This window comes from Platalea leucorodia (assembly GCF_965183815.1).
Source record: "Platalea leucorodia genome assembly, chromosome: 1".
Lineage (NCBI taxonomy): Eukaryota > Metazoa > Chordata > Aves > Pelecaniformes > Threskiornithidae > Platalea > Platalea leucorodia.
This window is the reverse complement of record NC_138823.1, coordinates 167,824,983-167,838,085: the sequence shown is the minus strand read 5'-3', so window position 1 is coordinate 167,838,085 and position 13,103 is coordinate 167,824,983. Positions and strand designations below refer to the sequence as shown.

At 68.9% G+C, this 13,103-nt stretch overlaps 3 protein-coding genes across 3 annotated transcripts; 2 read left to right on the top strand and 1 right to left on the bottom strand.

Annotated features, from left to right (window-relative positions):
* Positions 1-5,933: 5,933 nt before the first annotated feature.
* Positions 5,934-7,047, top strand: LOC309598847 (cathelicidin-B1-like; the record flags this gene model as incomplete). Its single annotated transcript, XM_082329839.1, has 4 exons — positions 5,934-6,188; positions 6,410-6,547; positions 6,691-6,774; positions 6,919-7,047. 4 exons carry the CDS (start codon positions 5,934-5,936, stop codon positions 7,045-7,047), a joined length of 606 nt encoding a protein of 201 aa, XP_082185965.1.
* Positions 7,048-7,465: 418 nt separating this feature from the next.
* LOC309598840 (cathelicidin-3-like) lies at positions 7,466-8,367 on the top strand (the record flags this gene model as incomplete). Its single annotated transcript, XM_082329827.1, has 4 exons — positions 7,466-7,639; positions 7,849-7,956; positions 8,078-8,161; positions 8,272-8,367. 4 exons carry the CDS (start codon positions 7,466-7,468, stop codon positions 8,365-8,367), a joined length of 462 nt encoding a protein of 153 aa, XP_082185953.1.
* A 1,392-nt stretch (positions 8,368-9,759) lies between these two features.
* Positions 9,760-11,911, bottom strand: LOC309596004 (cathelicidin-2-like; the record flags this gene model as incomplete). Its single annotated transcript, XM_082323687.1, has 4 exons — positions 9,760-9,870; positions 10,701-10,784; positions 10,879-10,986; positions 11,738-11,911. 4 exons carry the CDS (start codon positions 11,909-11,911, stop codon positions 9,760-9,762), a joined length of 477 nt encoding a protein of 158 aa, XP_082179813.1.
* Positions 11,912-13,103: the final 1,192 nt, after the last annotated feature.

The following is a 13,103-nucleotide window of genomic DNA, read 5'->3' as shown; positions in this document are numbered from 1 at the left end:
CGCCGGCGCAGTTTGAGAACGTCATCACCCTACGGGGAGCGCCTATTGGCTCAGGTGGCGCTACTTCCGGTGCGCCGGGCAGCGCGGCCGCCATTATCGGCCGCCGCCATCCCCGCGGCGGGGCCGGGCTCGGGGCGCGGCGGGCGGCGCTACGCGAGGCCGGGGATGAGGCGGGGCCTGGTGTCCCCCGCCAAGGCCGGGTGGTCGCGTCCAGAGGGTGGCGGTGTCCGGATGGAGCCCAGTGGCGGGTGGGGTCCCGCAGGGGTCCGCGCTGGGGCCGGCGCTGTTCGGTGTCTTCATCAGTGAGAGGGCGGGATCGAGCGCACCCTCAGCACGTTTGCGGGTGGCACCGAGCTGAGCGGTGCAGTTCACACGCCTGAGGGACGGGGTGGCACCCAGAGGGACCTGGGCCGGCTGGAGAGGGGGGCCTGGGTGACCCTCATGGGGGTCAACAAGGCCAAGGGCAAGGTCCTGCCCCTGGGTGGGGGCAGCCCCCGGTGTCAGCACAGGCTGGGGGATGGGGGGGTGGAGAGCAGCCCTGCCGAGAAGGACTTGGGGGTGCTGGGGGATGGAAAGCTGGCCACGGGCCGGCAATGTGCGCTGGCAGCCCAGCAAGCCAAGCGTCTCCTGGGCTGCATCCCCCGCAGCGTGGGCAGCGGGGCGAGGGAGGGGATTCTGCCCCTCTGCCCCCTCTGGGGAGACCCCCTGGAGCCCTGCGTCCAGCTTGGGGGTCCTCAGCACGGGAAGGACATGGAGCTGTGGGAGCGGGGCCAGGGGAGGCCACCGAAATGCTCCGAGGGTGGCCCAGCTCTGCTGTGAGGGCAGGCTGAGAGCTGGGGGTGCTCAGCCTGGGGAGGAGGAGGCTGTGGGGAGACCTCACTGCGGCCTTGCTGTGCTGAAGGGGGGCTTGTAAGAATCAAAGATTCGTTTGGGTTGGAAAAGACCCTTAAGATCCTCGAGTCCAACCGCTAACCCAGCGCTGCCAAGGCCACCACTAACCCATGGCCCCAAGCACCACATCTCCCCGGCTTTTCAATCCCCCCAGGGATGGGGACTCAGCCCCTGCCCGGGGCAGCCTGGGCCAGGGCCTGGCAGCCCTTTGGGGAAGGGATTGTTCCTAACACCCACCCCAACCCTGCCCTGGCGCAGCTTGAGGCCGTTCCCTCTCGTCCCAGCGCTTGTTCCTGGGGAGCAGAGACCGACCCCCCCGGCTCCAGCCTCCTTTCAGGCCGTTGCAGAGAGCGATGAGGGCTCCCCTCAGCCTCCTCTTCTCCAGGCTGAGCCCCCCCAGCTCCCCCAGCCGCTCCTCCCCAGCCTTGTGCTCCAGCCCCTGCCCCAGCCTCGCTGCCCTGCTCTGGCCACGCTCCAGCCCCTCCATGGCCGCCTTGGGGTGCGGGGCCCAGTGCTGAGCACAGCATTCGAGGGGCGGCCTCACCAGTGCCCAGCACGGGGGGACGATCCCTGCCCCGCTCCTGCTGGCCACACCGTTCCTGACACAAGCCAGGGTGCCACTGGCCCTCTTGGCCACCTGGGCACCCTGCTGGCTCGTGTCCAGCGGCTGTCGACCAGCACCCCCAGGCCCTTTCCCGCCGGGCAGCTCCCAGCCGCTCCTCCCCACGCCTGCAGCGGTGCCTGGGGTTGCTGTGCCCCCAGGGCAGGACCCGGCCCTGAGCCTCGCTGCCCCTCACCCCGGGGCCTGGGCCCATGGCCCCGGCCTGGCCAGGGCCCTCTGCAGAGCCCCCTGCCCTCCGGCAGATCGACACTGCCACCCGGCTTGGTGGCACCTGCAAACTGGCTGAGGGTGCCCTCCATCCCCTCGCCCAGATGACTGATAGATACTGAGCAGGACCGGCCCCAATGCTGAGCCCTGGGGAACAGCACTGGTGACCGGCCGCCAACTGGAAATGATGATGGAAAAGACAGACGGGGACAGACTTTTTAGCAGGGCCTGTAGCGACAGGCAGGGAGGAGTGGTTTTAAACTGAAAGAGGGGAGATTCAGACTGGATATAAGGAAGAAATTGTTTATGCTGAGGGTGGTGAGGCACTGGCCCAGGTTGCCCAGAGAGGTGGGAGATGCCCCACCCCTGGAAACACTCAAGGCCAGGCTGGACGGGGCTCTGAGCACCCTGATCTGGTTGGAGATGTCCCTGCCCATGGCAGGGGAGGGACTGGGTGGCCTTGAGAGGTCCCTTCCAGCCCAAACCCTTCTGTGATTCCATGATTTTGTGGGGCAGCAGGGCCGACCCCGCTGTGGGGCTGCCCCTCCGCGGGGCTGAGCCCCCGTCCTGCCCCACTGCTGCCCGGCTGCGCCCCGCCGCCTTCCTCAGCTCCCCCCCGGCCCCCCGAAAGCCTCCCCGCGGGCGGCCCGGGGCTTCTTGAGGGGAGAATTCCCCACCCCGGCCGTCTCGGGGGCTGCCGCTCGGGGGCTGGTGGAGCAGCCGTGCCCTGGCTTCACCCACGGAGGTTGTCACCGGGGAGGTTAGCGGGTGCCTCGCCTGCCCTCAGCGTCCAAACAGATCGGGGCCCGCCTGCAGGAACAAATAAAAGAGAAATAAATACGTGGGTTGTCAGGAATGAGGAGGGGCAGCTCAGTCTTGCGGTCAAACAAAGCAAGAGACGGTGATTTAGGAGCGGGGTATTTCTCACGGGCCTTGGTGTTTGGTTTGGGGGGGTTTTTTACCCCCCTTCCCAGTCGGTGGTGGGGAGTTGGCCGGCGAAGCGCAGCTGTAGCTGCGTGAGTGTGGGATTACCCCAACTAAAACTCAACAAATCTTCCCTTTTTGTCCCCAAAATGGCCTCGCAGGATTTCATGTCTATTTTGAAAGGGGCGAGCCTGCTTGGGTTTTACACAGGACGCTTAAAAATAATATTTAGAGGTCTTGATACTGGTCGCTGTTAAATCCTAAGTGTGAGCTGCAGGGAAGTGGAGCAAAAATTTCCTCTGGAGGCCTGGTGCACCCTCCTGTGGGACCCGGGCTCTTGCGTCGGGCGCCGTCTCCCTGTGGGACACGGTTATTCCTCGGCTGGACGCTGCCTCCTGAGAGCCGGAAGGATTTTGGCTCCGATAAAAGGCACCTTGGCGTTGTGCCGCAGAGCGGCAGGAGGCCCGGCAAGGACCCCCGGTGCGGGGTGTTCCACCTGAATCCGATTTTCTGCAGAAATGAAGAATTTGGAAGGCAATGAAGAATTTGGAAGGCATTTGGAAGGAACTGAAGAATTTGGAAGGCATTTGGAAGACATTGGGAAGGAACTGAAGAATTTGGAAGGAATTTGGAAGACATTGGGAAGGAACTGAAGAATTTGGAAGGCATTTGGAAGACATTGGGAAGGAACTGAAGAATTTGGAAGGCATTTGGAAGACATTGGGAAGGAACTGAAGAATTTGGAAGGAATCTGGAAGGAATTGAAGCATTTGGAAGGAATTTGTCTTCCCCAAAAGCTTGTCTCAAGTTGCAGAAGCGTGGAAGGGCTGGCAGGGACCCTGCCGAGAGCCGGCTCAGCTGGAGCAGGTTGCCCAGGGCCTCCTCCAGTTGAGTTTTGGGTATCTCCAAGACCAGAGACCCCACAACTCCTCTGAGCAACGGGTTCCTGCGTTGGCTTACGGTCACCTTGGTGTCCACCAAGAGCCCCAGGGCCTTCTCTGGCGAGCTGCTGGGTGTCCCCCAGCACGTCCTCGTGCCTGGGGTTGTTCCGGTGGCACTCCTTCTTGAACCCCACGAGGTTCCTGCTGGCCCGTCTCTCCAGCCTGTTGAGGTCCCTCTGGACGGCAGTGCGACCCGCTGGCACATCAACCACTCCTCCCAGTTGGGTGTCATCTCCAAACCTGCTGAGGGTGCGCTCTTGTCCCGTCATCTCGATCATTAATGAAGATGTGAAACAGTTCTGGCCCCAGTATGGACCTCTGGGGAACACCACCAGTGACCAGCCTCCATCTGGACCTTGTGCTGCTGGTCCCACCCTCTGGGCCTCGCCGTTGGGCCTGTTTTCAGTCCATGCTGATGGCTCCTGACCACTTTCTTGTTGGGTGCAACCCCTGGTGGGCTTTGGCTTCCTCAAACCCAGCCCTGCACCTCGGGCAGCGTCTGTACCTTCCTCCTGTGTCACCTGTCCCTGCTGCCACCTCTTGTACGCGTCCCTCCTGTCCTTGAGCTCGGTCAGGAGCCCCTTGCTTGTCCATGCAGATCTCCAGCCACCTTTCTTTGTCTCCTGCCTGCCAGGATGGCCCGTTGTTTGGCTTGGAGAAGATCATCCTTGGAAATCAACCAGCTCTCCTGCACCCCTCATCTCTCCAGGGCTGTATCCCACGGGATTCTTCCAAGCAGGTTCCTGAAGAGGCCAAATTCTGCTCTCTGGAAGCGTCCAGGGCGGTGATCCTGCTTTCTGCCCAGCTCCCTCCTCTCAGGATCTTGAGCTCCATCATCCCATGGTCACTGCAGCCAACGCTGCCCCTGACCTTCTCATCTCCAACCAGCTCCTCCTTGTTTGTACGCTGGAGGTCCAGTGGAGCTCGTTGGCTCCTCCATTGCCTGGCTCAGGAAGCCATCCTCCAGGCAAACCCTGGGCCGGTGTGTCCAGTTCTGGTCCCCACAGGTCAAGAAGGATGCAGACAGACTGGAGAAGGTCCCAAGGAGGGCCAGGACGATGGCCAGAGGGCTGGAGAACCTGCTGTAGGAGGAACAACTGAAGGAGTTGGGTCTCTTCTCCCTGGGGAGGAGAAGGCTCGGGGGGGACCTCATCACAGTAGTCCAGTACTCGAAGGGTGGAGGCTGCCTCTTCGCAAGGAGCCACGTGGAGAAGACAAGGGGCAACGGGTACAAGTTGCACAGGAGAGGTTTCATCTCAACTTAGGTTGTGCAGTGAGACCGGCTGTTGACTGGAAGAACGTCCCTGGGGACACGGTGGAGTCCCCATCGCTGGAGGTTCTCAAGATGAACTTGGAGTGAGATAATCCCATCTAGGCTCCCTTCTCCATGGAAGGTTGGACCTGGTTGGACCTGGGTTTTCCCATGGCCAACCTGGGCTGTCCTATGGGTCTGTGATTGACAGTATCCGTCCCTGGGGACTTCCCAGATGCCACCCACCAGCTCTGACCCGGGCACGCTTGTCCCCGCTTGATTTACAAGCCGTGGGAGAAGGTACTTGATGAGCTCCACCGGCCAGGAGCTCTGAACCTGTTGGGTGGCTTTGGGCTTCCCCTCGTGGTGCGGAGGGCGGTTGAACGGAGGGTCATCTTCTGGGCAGGGTTCTTGACGTCCTCCTGGAGGCTCCTGCTTGGCCTCGGAGAGGGCGAACGCTCCCAAGGCTGGTGTTTGGTCAACCGCGGCTTGTTTGCCGTGAGGGACAGATGTCTTCTCCACTCCACCCAGCCATAAAACACCCCCGCGGGGGCTGGAAAGCCCCGGCCGTGGGGCAGGGTGGCTTCTTCATCCAGCCCTGGGGGCGAAGGGGGGCGAGAAACCCAACGTGGTGTCACCCTACGTCCCCATCAAACCCGGCTCGGCCCTTTGGTGGTCACCTTGGGGTGCACCTTGCCCCGGCGCGGCGGCTCGTGGTACCCGGGGCCGGCACCCTCCGTGGCCACGTTGTGACTCGATATCACCCCTGTCCTCGCTGTCCCCCTCCCCGGGCGCACGGTGGCCTCCCACGGGGACCCTCGCGGCAGGGAGACCCCAAACCCTGTGGCCTCCCTTCTGCTGAGCCCCGGAGGTGGCCGGCAGCGCCCGTCCCCAGGGCTGGGACAGCCACTCCCGTGGCCCGGGGACCAAAGGGGGACGGACTCAGCTCCCAGCCGGATTGGGCCCACCGGGAATTTCCCAGCGGCACAAGGGCAAGCGTCAACGTGCGGGAATGCCCGTGACGGCGCTGCTGGCCCATCCGGGGCAGCTCCCATAAAAGAGCTCCCCGGCACGACGAGGGGTGGCAGGAGGCAGGATGAGGCCGTGCCGCGCGGTGCTGCCGCTGCTGCTGGTGCTGCTGGGGCTGGCCGGAGCCACCACGCCGGAGCCCGCCGGATCCACGCCGGGGTCGGATGGATCCACGCCAGGGTTGGCTGGATCTGTCCCGCCGTCCCCGTCGTGGGTTGTGAGCTACGAGGACGCCGTCTCGGCGGCCGTGGAGCTGCTCAACATGAGGGCAGTCAGTCCCTACGTCCTGCAGCTCCGGGAGGTCCAGCACCAGCCCGGCTGGGTGAGTGCTGAGCTCCTCCGTGCCGGGAGATGCACCGGGCCCGGGCGGTGCAGGATTTGGCCCTTCTCGGGGCTGAAACTGCCGCGTTTTGGTGCTGGATCTGCCCTGCTGTGGGGATGGAGCCCACCCAAGTTGGGGCTGAGTCTGATCCATCTCCAGGCTGGATGTGGCCCCTCTCGGGGACGGATCCAGCCTGTTTCGGGGCTGGGCACTGGGGACAGCGGTCCCTGATGGGTCCTTGTCCCCTCGCCCAGCCCTGGGACCTGCAGAACCAGCGGGAGCTGAGCTTCGCCGTCGAGGAGACCTCGTGCCGAGCCCCGGGGACGGCCACCGCCGCCTGCAGGAGCCCCTGGCTGAGGGTGAGGCTTCGTCCCGTGTCCCACGTCCCGCCCGCTGCCGTCCCCGACGGGGAGCAGCCGATGGGGAAACTGAGGCACGGGGAGGGGGGTTCGGGGCTCCTCTCGGCCTCGTCTTCCCCACGTCCCCCGCTGCTTCCCCGCAGGGCATGAATTGGTGCCGGGGCTCCGTCTTCCTCGAGCAGCAGCAGCCCATGGTCGAGCTCTCCTGCGAGACGGTGCCCGCCGTGGTAAGGAGGTGGCCGAAATGGCGCCGTCCCCACTGCGTCCCCTGCCTTCGCCACCCGCACCCCTCCCTGGCTGCCGTGGGGCACGTCGCCAGGGGGTCGCCCGGCCCCCCTCCCGTCTCCCCGAAATTTGACTTCTCCTCCCAGCTCGGCCGTACCGGGAAAACCAGGCTCGCCGACATTTTTGCCAGGATCAAGGCGCGTCTCAGAGCCTTCTTCCAGCGCAGCAAGATCTGGATCCGCGACAAGCTCAACCTCAAAAAACCGAAAGCCTGAGCGGGCGACGCCGTCTGCCCCCCGCCCCGCGCCCCCCGCCCCGGCGCTCTGCTTGCAATAAACGTCCCTGCAACGCTCCCGCTGTCGCCCTGGTGTCCCTGTGCCGCCACATCCCCAACTTGCGCCCCGCTGGGAAGCGGGGACGGACCCCGAGGGCTCCCGGTGCCACCAACCCCCCCCACGGGGCTGCGAGGGCTGGGGACAGCCCGGGGAGCGGGGCCGTGTCCCCACGGGGGACCGGGGTGCCACCGCCCGCCCTCGGGACCCCGCCACCCCCTGCGTCCCCCCCCCAAAAAAACCCGCCGCTCTGCGGGCTGGGGCCCGGCGTTTCCGAAGGGGGGAGGCGAGCGCCGGGGCGGGTTCCCCAACCTCCCGCCCGGGGATAAAAGGGGACCCGGGGGCGGCCGTGGGGACAAGGATGCTGGGCTCCTGGGCGCTGGTGCTGGCGGTGCTGGGGGGGGCCTGCGCCCTCCCCGCCCCGGCCCCCCTCGCCTACACCCAGGCGCTGGCCCAGGCCGTCGACTCCTTCAACCAGCGCCCCGAGGTGCCCAACGCCTTCAGGCTGCTCAGCGCCGACCCCGAGCCCGCCCCGGTGAGTGCCACCGCCCTGGGGACGCTGCCGGGTCCCCCCGTGTCCCCACGGGGAGATCGGGGGGACGCCAGGACCTACGTGTGGCGGGGGGTTCGGGGAGTGGGGTGGGATGGTCCCCACCGGCTTGGCTCCGGGCACCCAGCGGTGGGTGCCATCCCTCCCTGGCGGGTGTCACCGCGCCGTCCCCGTCCCCGTCCCCGTCCCCGCAGGACGTCCAGCTCAGCTCCCTGCAGCGCCTCAACTTCACCATCATGGAGACGCAGTGCCCGGCGCGCTCGGGCGCCCGCCTCGACATCTGCGAGTTCAAGGAGGATGGGGTGAGAGACTTGGGGGGGTTCATGGCGGGGGGTCACCCCCCCTCCCCTGGGGTCCCCAACCTGGGGACAGCCCCCCCCCCCCCGCAGCGTGTCCCCACGCTCAGCCCCTCGCTCCCCGCAGCTCATCAAGGACTGCTCGGCGCCCGTGCCCCAGCGCGGCGGCCGCCCCGTGCTCGACATCACCTGCGTGGACTCCACCGAGGATGTGAGTTGGGGGGGTCCCGGGGTGGGGGATGCGACCCCAGGGCCTGGAGGGGGGACTCGGGGGGGTCCCCATGGTGTCCCCCCACCCCATGATGCCTTCTCTCCCCACAGCCCGTCCGGGTCAAGCGCTACTGGCACCTGGTGCCGGTGGCCCTCAGGACGGTGGCCGCTGGCGTCGAGCTCGTCAGGACCATCAGGAGGGGATGAGGGACCCCCCCCCCGCCTTGGAGGCCGCCATCTCGGGGACCCCCCGCCCCCGACACCCCCTTTCCCCCAATAAAGCTGCTTCCCAGCCCCGCCGTGCCTTCTCCTGCCGCCGTCACCCCGTGCTGGGGACCGGGGACACGCGGGGTGGGGGGTGACGCTGATGGAGGAGGGTGCTGGGGTGGGGGGAGCAGGGGCGGCCCCCCGGCTCGGGCACCGCCGCCTCCCCGGGGCCTCATCCTGGCAGCGGCCGCGGGGCTGGGTCCCCGCACTGTGCCCCGAGACACCCTGGGGACCAGAGGGTCCCTTGGGAGGCTGCGCCAGCCGCGGGGACCCCGCGGGGGGCGTGGGGCACAAGCCCAGGGGACCGGTGGCCCATTGCAGGGGTGCAGGGGACAGGAGGGGACATCCCCAGGGTCCCACGGGGCCACCGGAGCCGCAGCTGCAGCCACGACCCCGGAGTGGCCGCGCTTGGCTCGCGGGGGTCCCCGTGTCCCGGCGTCCCCATCCCAAACCGCCGGGGACGGCCCCGGTGGCACGGCCGAGGTCGATGCCCGGACCCCGCCCCGGGCAGGGGTTGCGCCATGGGGGTCCCCGGGAGCTGAACCCCCGGCCCTTCCCCTGCGCCTCCCCGGGGGGCAGAGCCCCGGGGCCCCCCCACGCCTCCCCTCTGCCACCGCCACCGGTTTTGGGGACAACGTGCCGTGGGGAGGATGGCGCCGTGGGGAGGATGATGCCGTGGGGTTGATGGCACCATGGGGACGATGGCGCCGTGGGGATGATGATGCCATGGGGAGGATGGCGCCGTGGGGAGGATGGCGCCGTGGGGACGATGATGCCGTGGGGAGGATGACGCCATGGGGACAATAACGCCATGGGGACGCCGACGCCATGGGGATGATGGCACCATGGGGACGATGATGCCATGGGGATGAAGACGCCATGGGGATGATGGCACCATGGGGACGATGATGCCATGGGGATGAAGACGCCATGGGGATGATGGCACCATGGGGACGATGATGCCATGGGGATGAAGACGCCATGGGGATGATGGCACCATGGGGACGATGACGCCATGGGGATGATGACGCCATGGGGATGATGGCACCATGGGGACGATGATGCCACGCTGGCTCCCCGCAGCGAAGCTGGGCCCCGTCCCCAGTGCCACCCCCCGTCCCTGCGGGGCCGAGCCCCTCGCTCCCCACGGCGGGGACGTCGGCGGGGCCGGGGTAGGGGGCCGCGCGCGGCGACGGCGGCGAACGACGCGGGGAGAGGAGCCCCCCCCGGCTGCTGCCCGCGCCCCCTCCCTCCCCGTGGGCCTCAGTTTCCCCCGGAGGCAGCGAGGAGCGCGGCTGAGGCAGAGCGGGCGGCAGCGGCCCCTTTATTCGCTCAGCCCAGGCGGATGGAGCCCCGGGCCTGCAGGCTGAAGCTGATCCTGGGCCGAAAGCGTCGGATCCTGCCCAGGAAGCGCCCGAACCGGCCCCGCTGGACGAGAACCGGCTGCCGGAGGGACAAGGGGGTCACTGGGGTGGGGGGGACACCCGGGACCCCGCGCCCGGGACCCCGCGCCCAGGAACCCACAGCAGGGGTCCCATCCAGGACCCTGCACCCGGGACCCCACACCCAGGACCCCACACCCAGAACCCCACCCAGGACCCTGCACCCAGGACCCTGCGCCCGGGACCCCACCCAGGACCCCACACCTGGGACCCCACCCAGGACCCCGCATCAAGGACCCTGCACCCACCACCCTACATCCAGGACCCCACACCCAGGACCCCACACCTGGGACCCCACACCCAGCACCCTGCACCCAGCACCCTACATCTGGGACCCCGCACCCAGGACCCCACCCAGGACCCCGCACCCGGGACCCCACACCTGGGACCCCACACCTGGGACCCCATCCAGGACCCTGCACCCAGGACCCCACCCAGGACTCCGCACTCGGGACCCTGCACCCAGGACCCAGGACCCCGCACCCAGGACCCCACCCAGGACCCCACCCAGGACCCCACACCCGGGACCCCACACCCAGGACCCCACCCAGGACCCCACACCCGGGATCCCACACCCAGGACCCCGCTCCCAGCACCCTGGCAGGACCCTGCACCCCGGCACCCTGCACCCCGCGGGTGCCCCAGGACCCCCCCATCCCACCCTCCGCCACCCGCGGGCCGGCGCCGTCGCGGCGGGCCAGCACCCTGGGGGTGTCCCTTTTTGGGGACGGGGCGGGGGGAAGGACACCAGCGCTGGCGCCCTGCCACCCCACCCGTGGGTGCCCCCACCCGTGGGTGCCCCCGCCCGCGGGTGCCGCCCCCCCAGCTCACGTTGGCGGAGGCGTCGGTGCAGCGCAGGTCGATCTCGGGGGAGCTCTGCAGGAACTGCACGGGCCCCCAGCACTCCTTGATGGCCTGGGGGGAGCGGGGGCACCCGGCGTCACCCCGCGGCCCCCGGCTGAGGACCCCCGCGCCCCCGGCGCCCCCTCCCCTCCCCCCCCCCCCTCACCCCGTTCTCCTTGAAGTCGCAGTCGTCGGGGTTGACGCGGGCGCTCGCGGCGCACTCCGTCTCCATCATGCTGAAGTTGAGCGTCCGCAGCGTGCTCAGCTCGACGCCCTGCGGGGTCACGAGTGGGGGGGACACGAGTGGGGGTGGGGGGGGTCGGGAGTGGGGGGGTACACGAGTGGGTGGGGGGGTCAGGAGTGGGTGGGGGTCACGAGTGGGTGGGGGTCACGAGTGGGGGGGACACGAGTGGGTGGGGGGGGTCAGGAGTGGGTGGGGTCAGGAGTGGGGGGGACATGAGTGGGTGGAGGGGACAGGAGTGGGTGGGGGGTCACGAGTGGGTGGGGGTCAGGAGTGGGGGGACACGAGTGGGTGGGGGGTCACGAGTGGGTGGGGGTCAGGAGTGGGGGGACACGAGTGGGTGGGGGGGTCACGAGTGGGTGGGGTCAGGAGTGGGGGGGACATGAGTGGGTGGAGGGGACAGGAGTGGGTGGGGGGTCACGAGTGGGTGGGGGTCAGGAGTGGGGGGGACAGGAGTGGGTGGGGGGTCACGAGTGGGTGGGGGCGTCAGGAGTGGGGGGGACACGAGTGGGTGGGGGTCAGGAGCGGGGGCTCACGGCTGGGGGGGTCATGAGTTGGGGGGGTCATGGGTGAGTGGGGGGGTTGTGAGTGGGGGTTCACGAGTGGGTGGGGGTCACAGGAGGGGTGGGTGATGGGGGGGGTGGTGGGCGGGGGGTCCGTGAGCGGGTGGGGGGTGGCGGGCGGGGTTCAGGAGCGGGGGGTGATGAGTGGGGGGGGTCGCGGGGGAGGGGAAGGTGGCGAGTGGGTGGGGGGGGGTCTGTCACGAGTGGGGGGTGGCACTCACCGGGGCGGGCTCGGGGTCGGCGCTGAGCAGCCTGAAGGCGTTGGGCACCTCGGGGCGCTGGTTGAAGGAGTCGACGGCCTGGGCCAGCGCCTGGGTGTAGGCGAGGGGGGCCGGGGCGGGGAGGGCGCAGGCCCCCCCCAGCACCGCCAGCACCAGCGCCCAGGAGCCCGGCATCCTTGTCCCCACGGCCGCCCCCGGGTCCCCTTTTATCCCCGGGCGGGAGGTTGGGGAACCCGCCCCGGCGCTCGCCTCCCCCCTTCGGAAACGCCGGGCCCCAGCCCGCAGAGCGGCGGGTTTTTTTGGGGGGGGGACGCAGGGGGTGGCGGGGTCCCGAGGGCGGGCGGTGGCACCCCGGTCCCCCGTGGGGACACGGCCCCGCTCCCCGGGCTGTCCCCAGCCCTCGCAGCCCCGTGGGGGGGGTTGGTGGCACCGGGAGCCCTCGGGGTCCGTCCCCGCTTCCCAGCGGGGCGCAGGGACCCGCAGGGACCGGGGTGACACCGATGCCGGGGTGCTGCCCCCCGGGCTCGCCCCATCCCCGCTGCCCAACGCCGGGGGTGCCCCCGCTGCCCCCCGCCGCCGTCACCCCCCGACACGCAGACGTGCGACCCCGAAATATCTTTATTGCAGCCCCGCAGGGGACAGGGCCCCGCGGGGTGTCCCCAGGAGGGACGCGCCAGCGGGGGGCCGAGGACGCGGCTGCGAGGGCGATGATGATGATGGGTGACCCGGGCTGGCGCCGAAGGCCGGCGGGGCGCCGGGAGAGCGGGGCTGGGTGCTGCCGCCGGCCTGCGGGGGGGAGAAATAAGGGTGGGCTTCACCCTGCAGCCAAAAAACGTCCCCAGAGCGGGGGGGACGCGCGTCCCCAGCGCTGTCCCCCCCGGGGATGGGGGACCCGGAGCCCTCACCAGCTCCCGGCCGCACTCCACCATCGACAGCGGCACGTCGGGCAGGAAGGCGAAGACGGAGACCTGGGCGGTGCAGCGCTGGACCTGGGGACGTAGCGACCCTCAGCACCCCGCGGACGCCCCGCTGTCCCCCTCCCCGTTTCGGGGGGACCCGCTCCCACCCTTACCCTGCCCGGCCGGGCTCGGCAGCCGGCGCCGCGGCGGTCGGGGAGGTTTTTGGGGCAGGCGGGCTGGCGGGCGGTGAAGTTGATGCTGAAATGGGTGCCCCAGTCGAACGTCTGCCGGCGGGGGGAAAAAGGACGGAGCCGTGGGTGGCTTCCCAAGGGGAAGGGTGCCCGGGGGCACCCGCCTGCGCCCACCCCATCGCCCACCCCGCTCCTACCGTCCTGGCGACTCCCAGCAGCTTGAGCAGCCTCAGCTCCTGCCCGTGGGTCTCCAGCACCGACCGGGCCAGGTCGCGG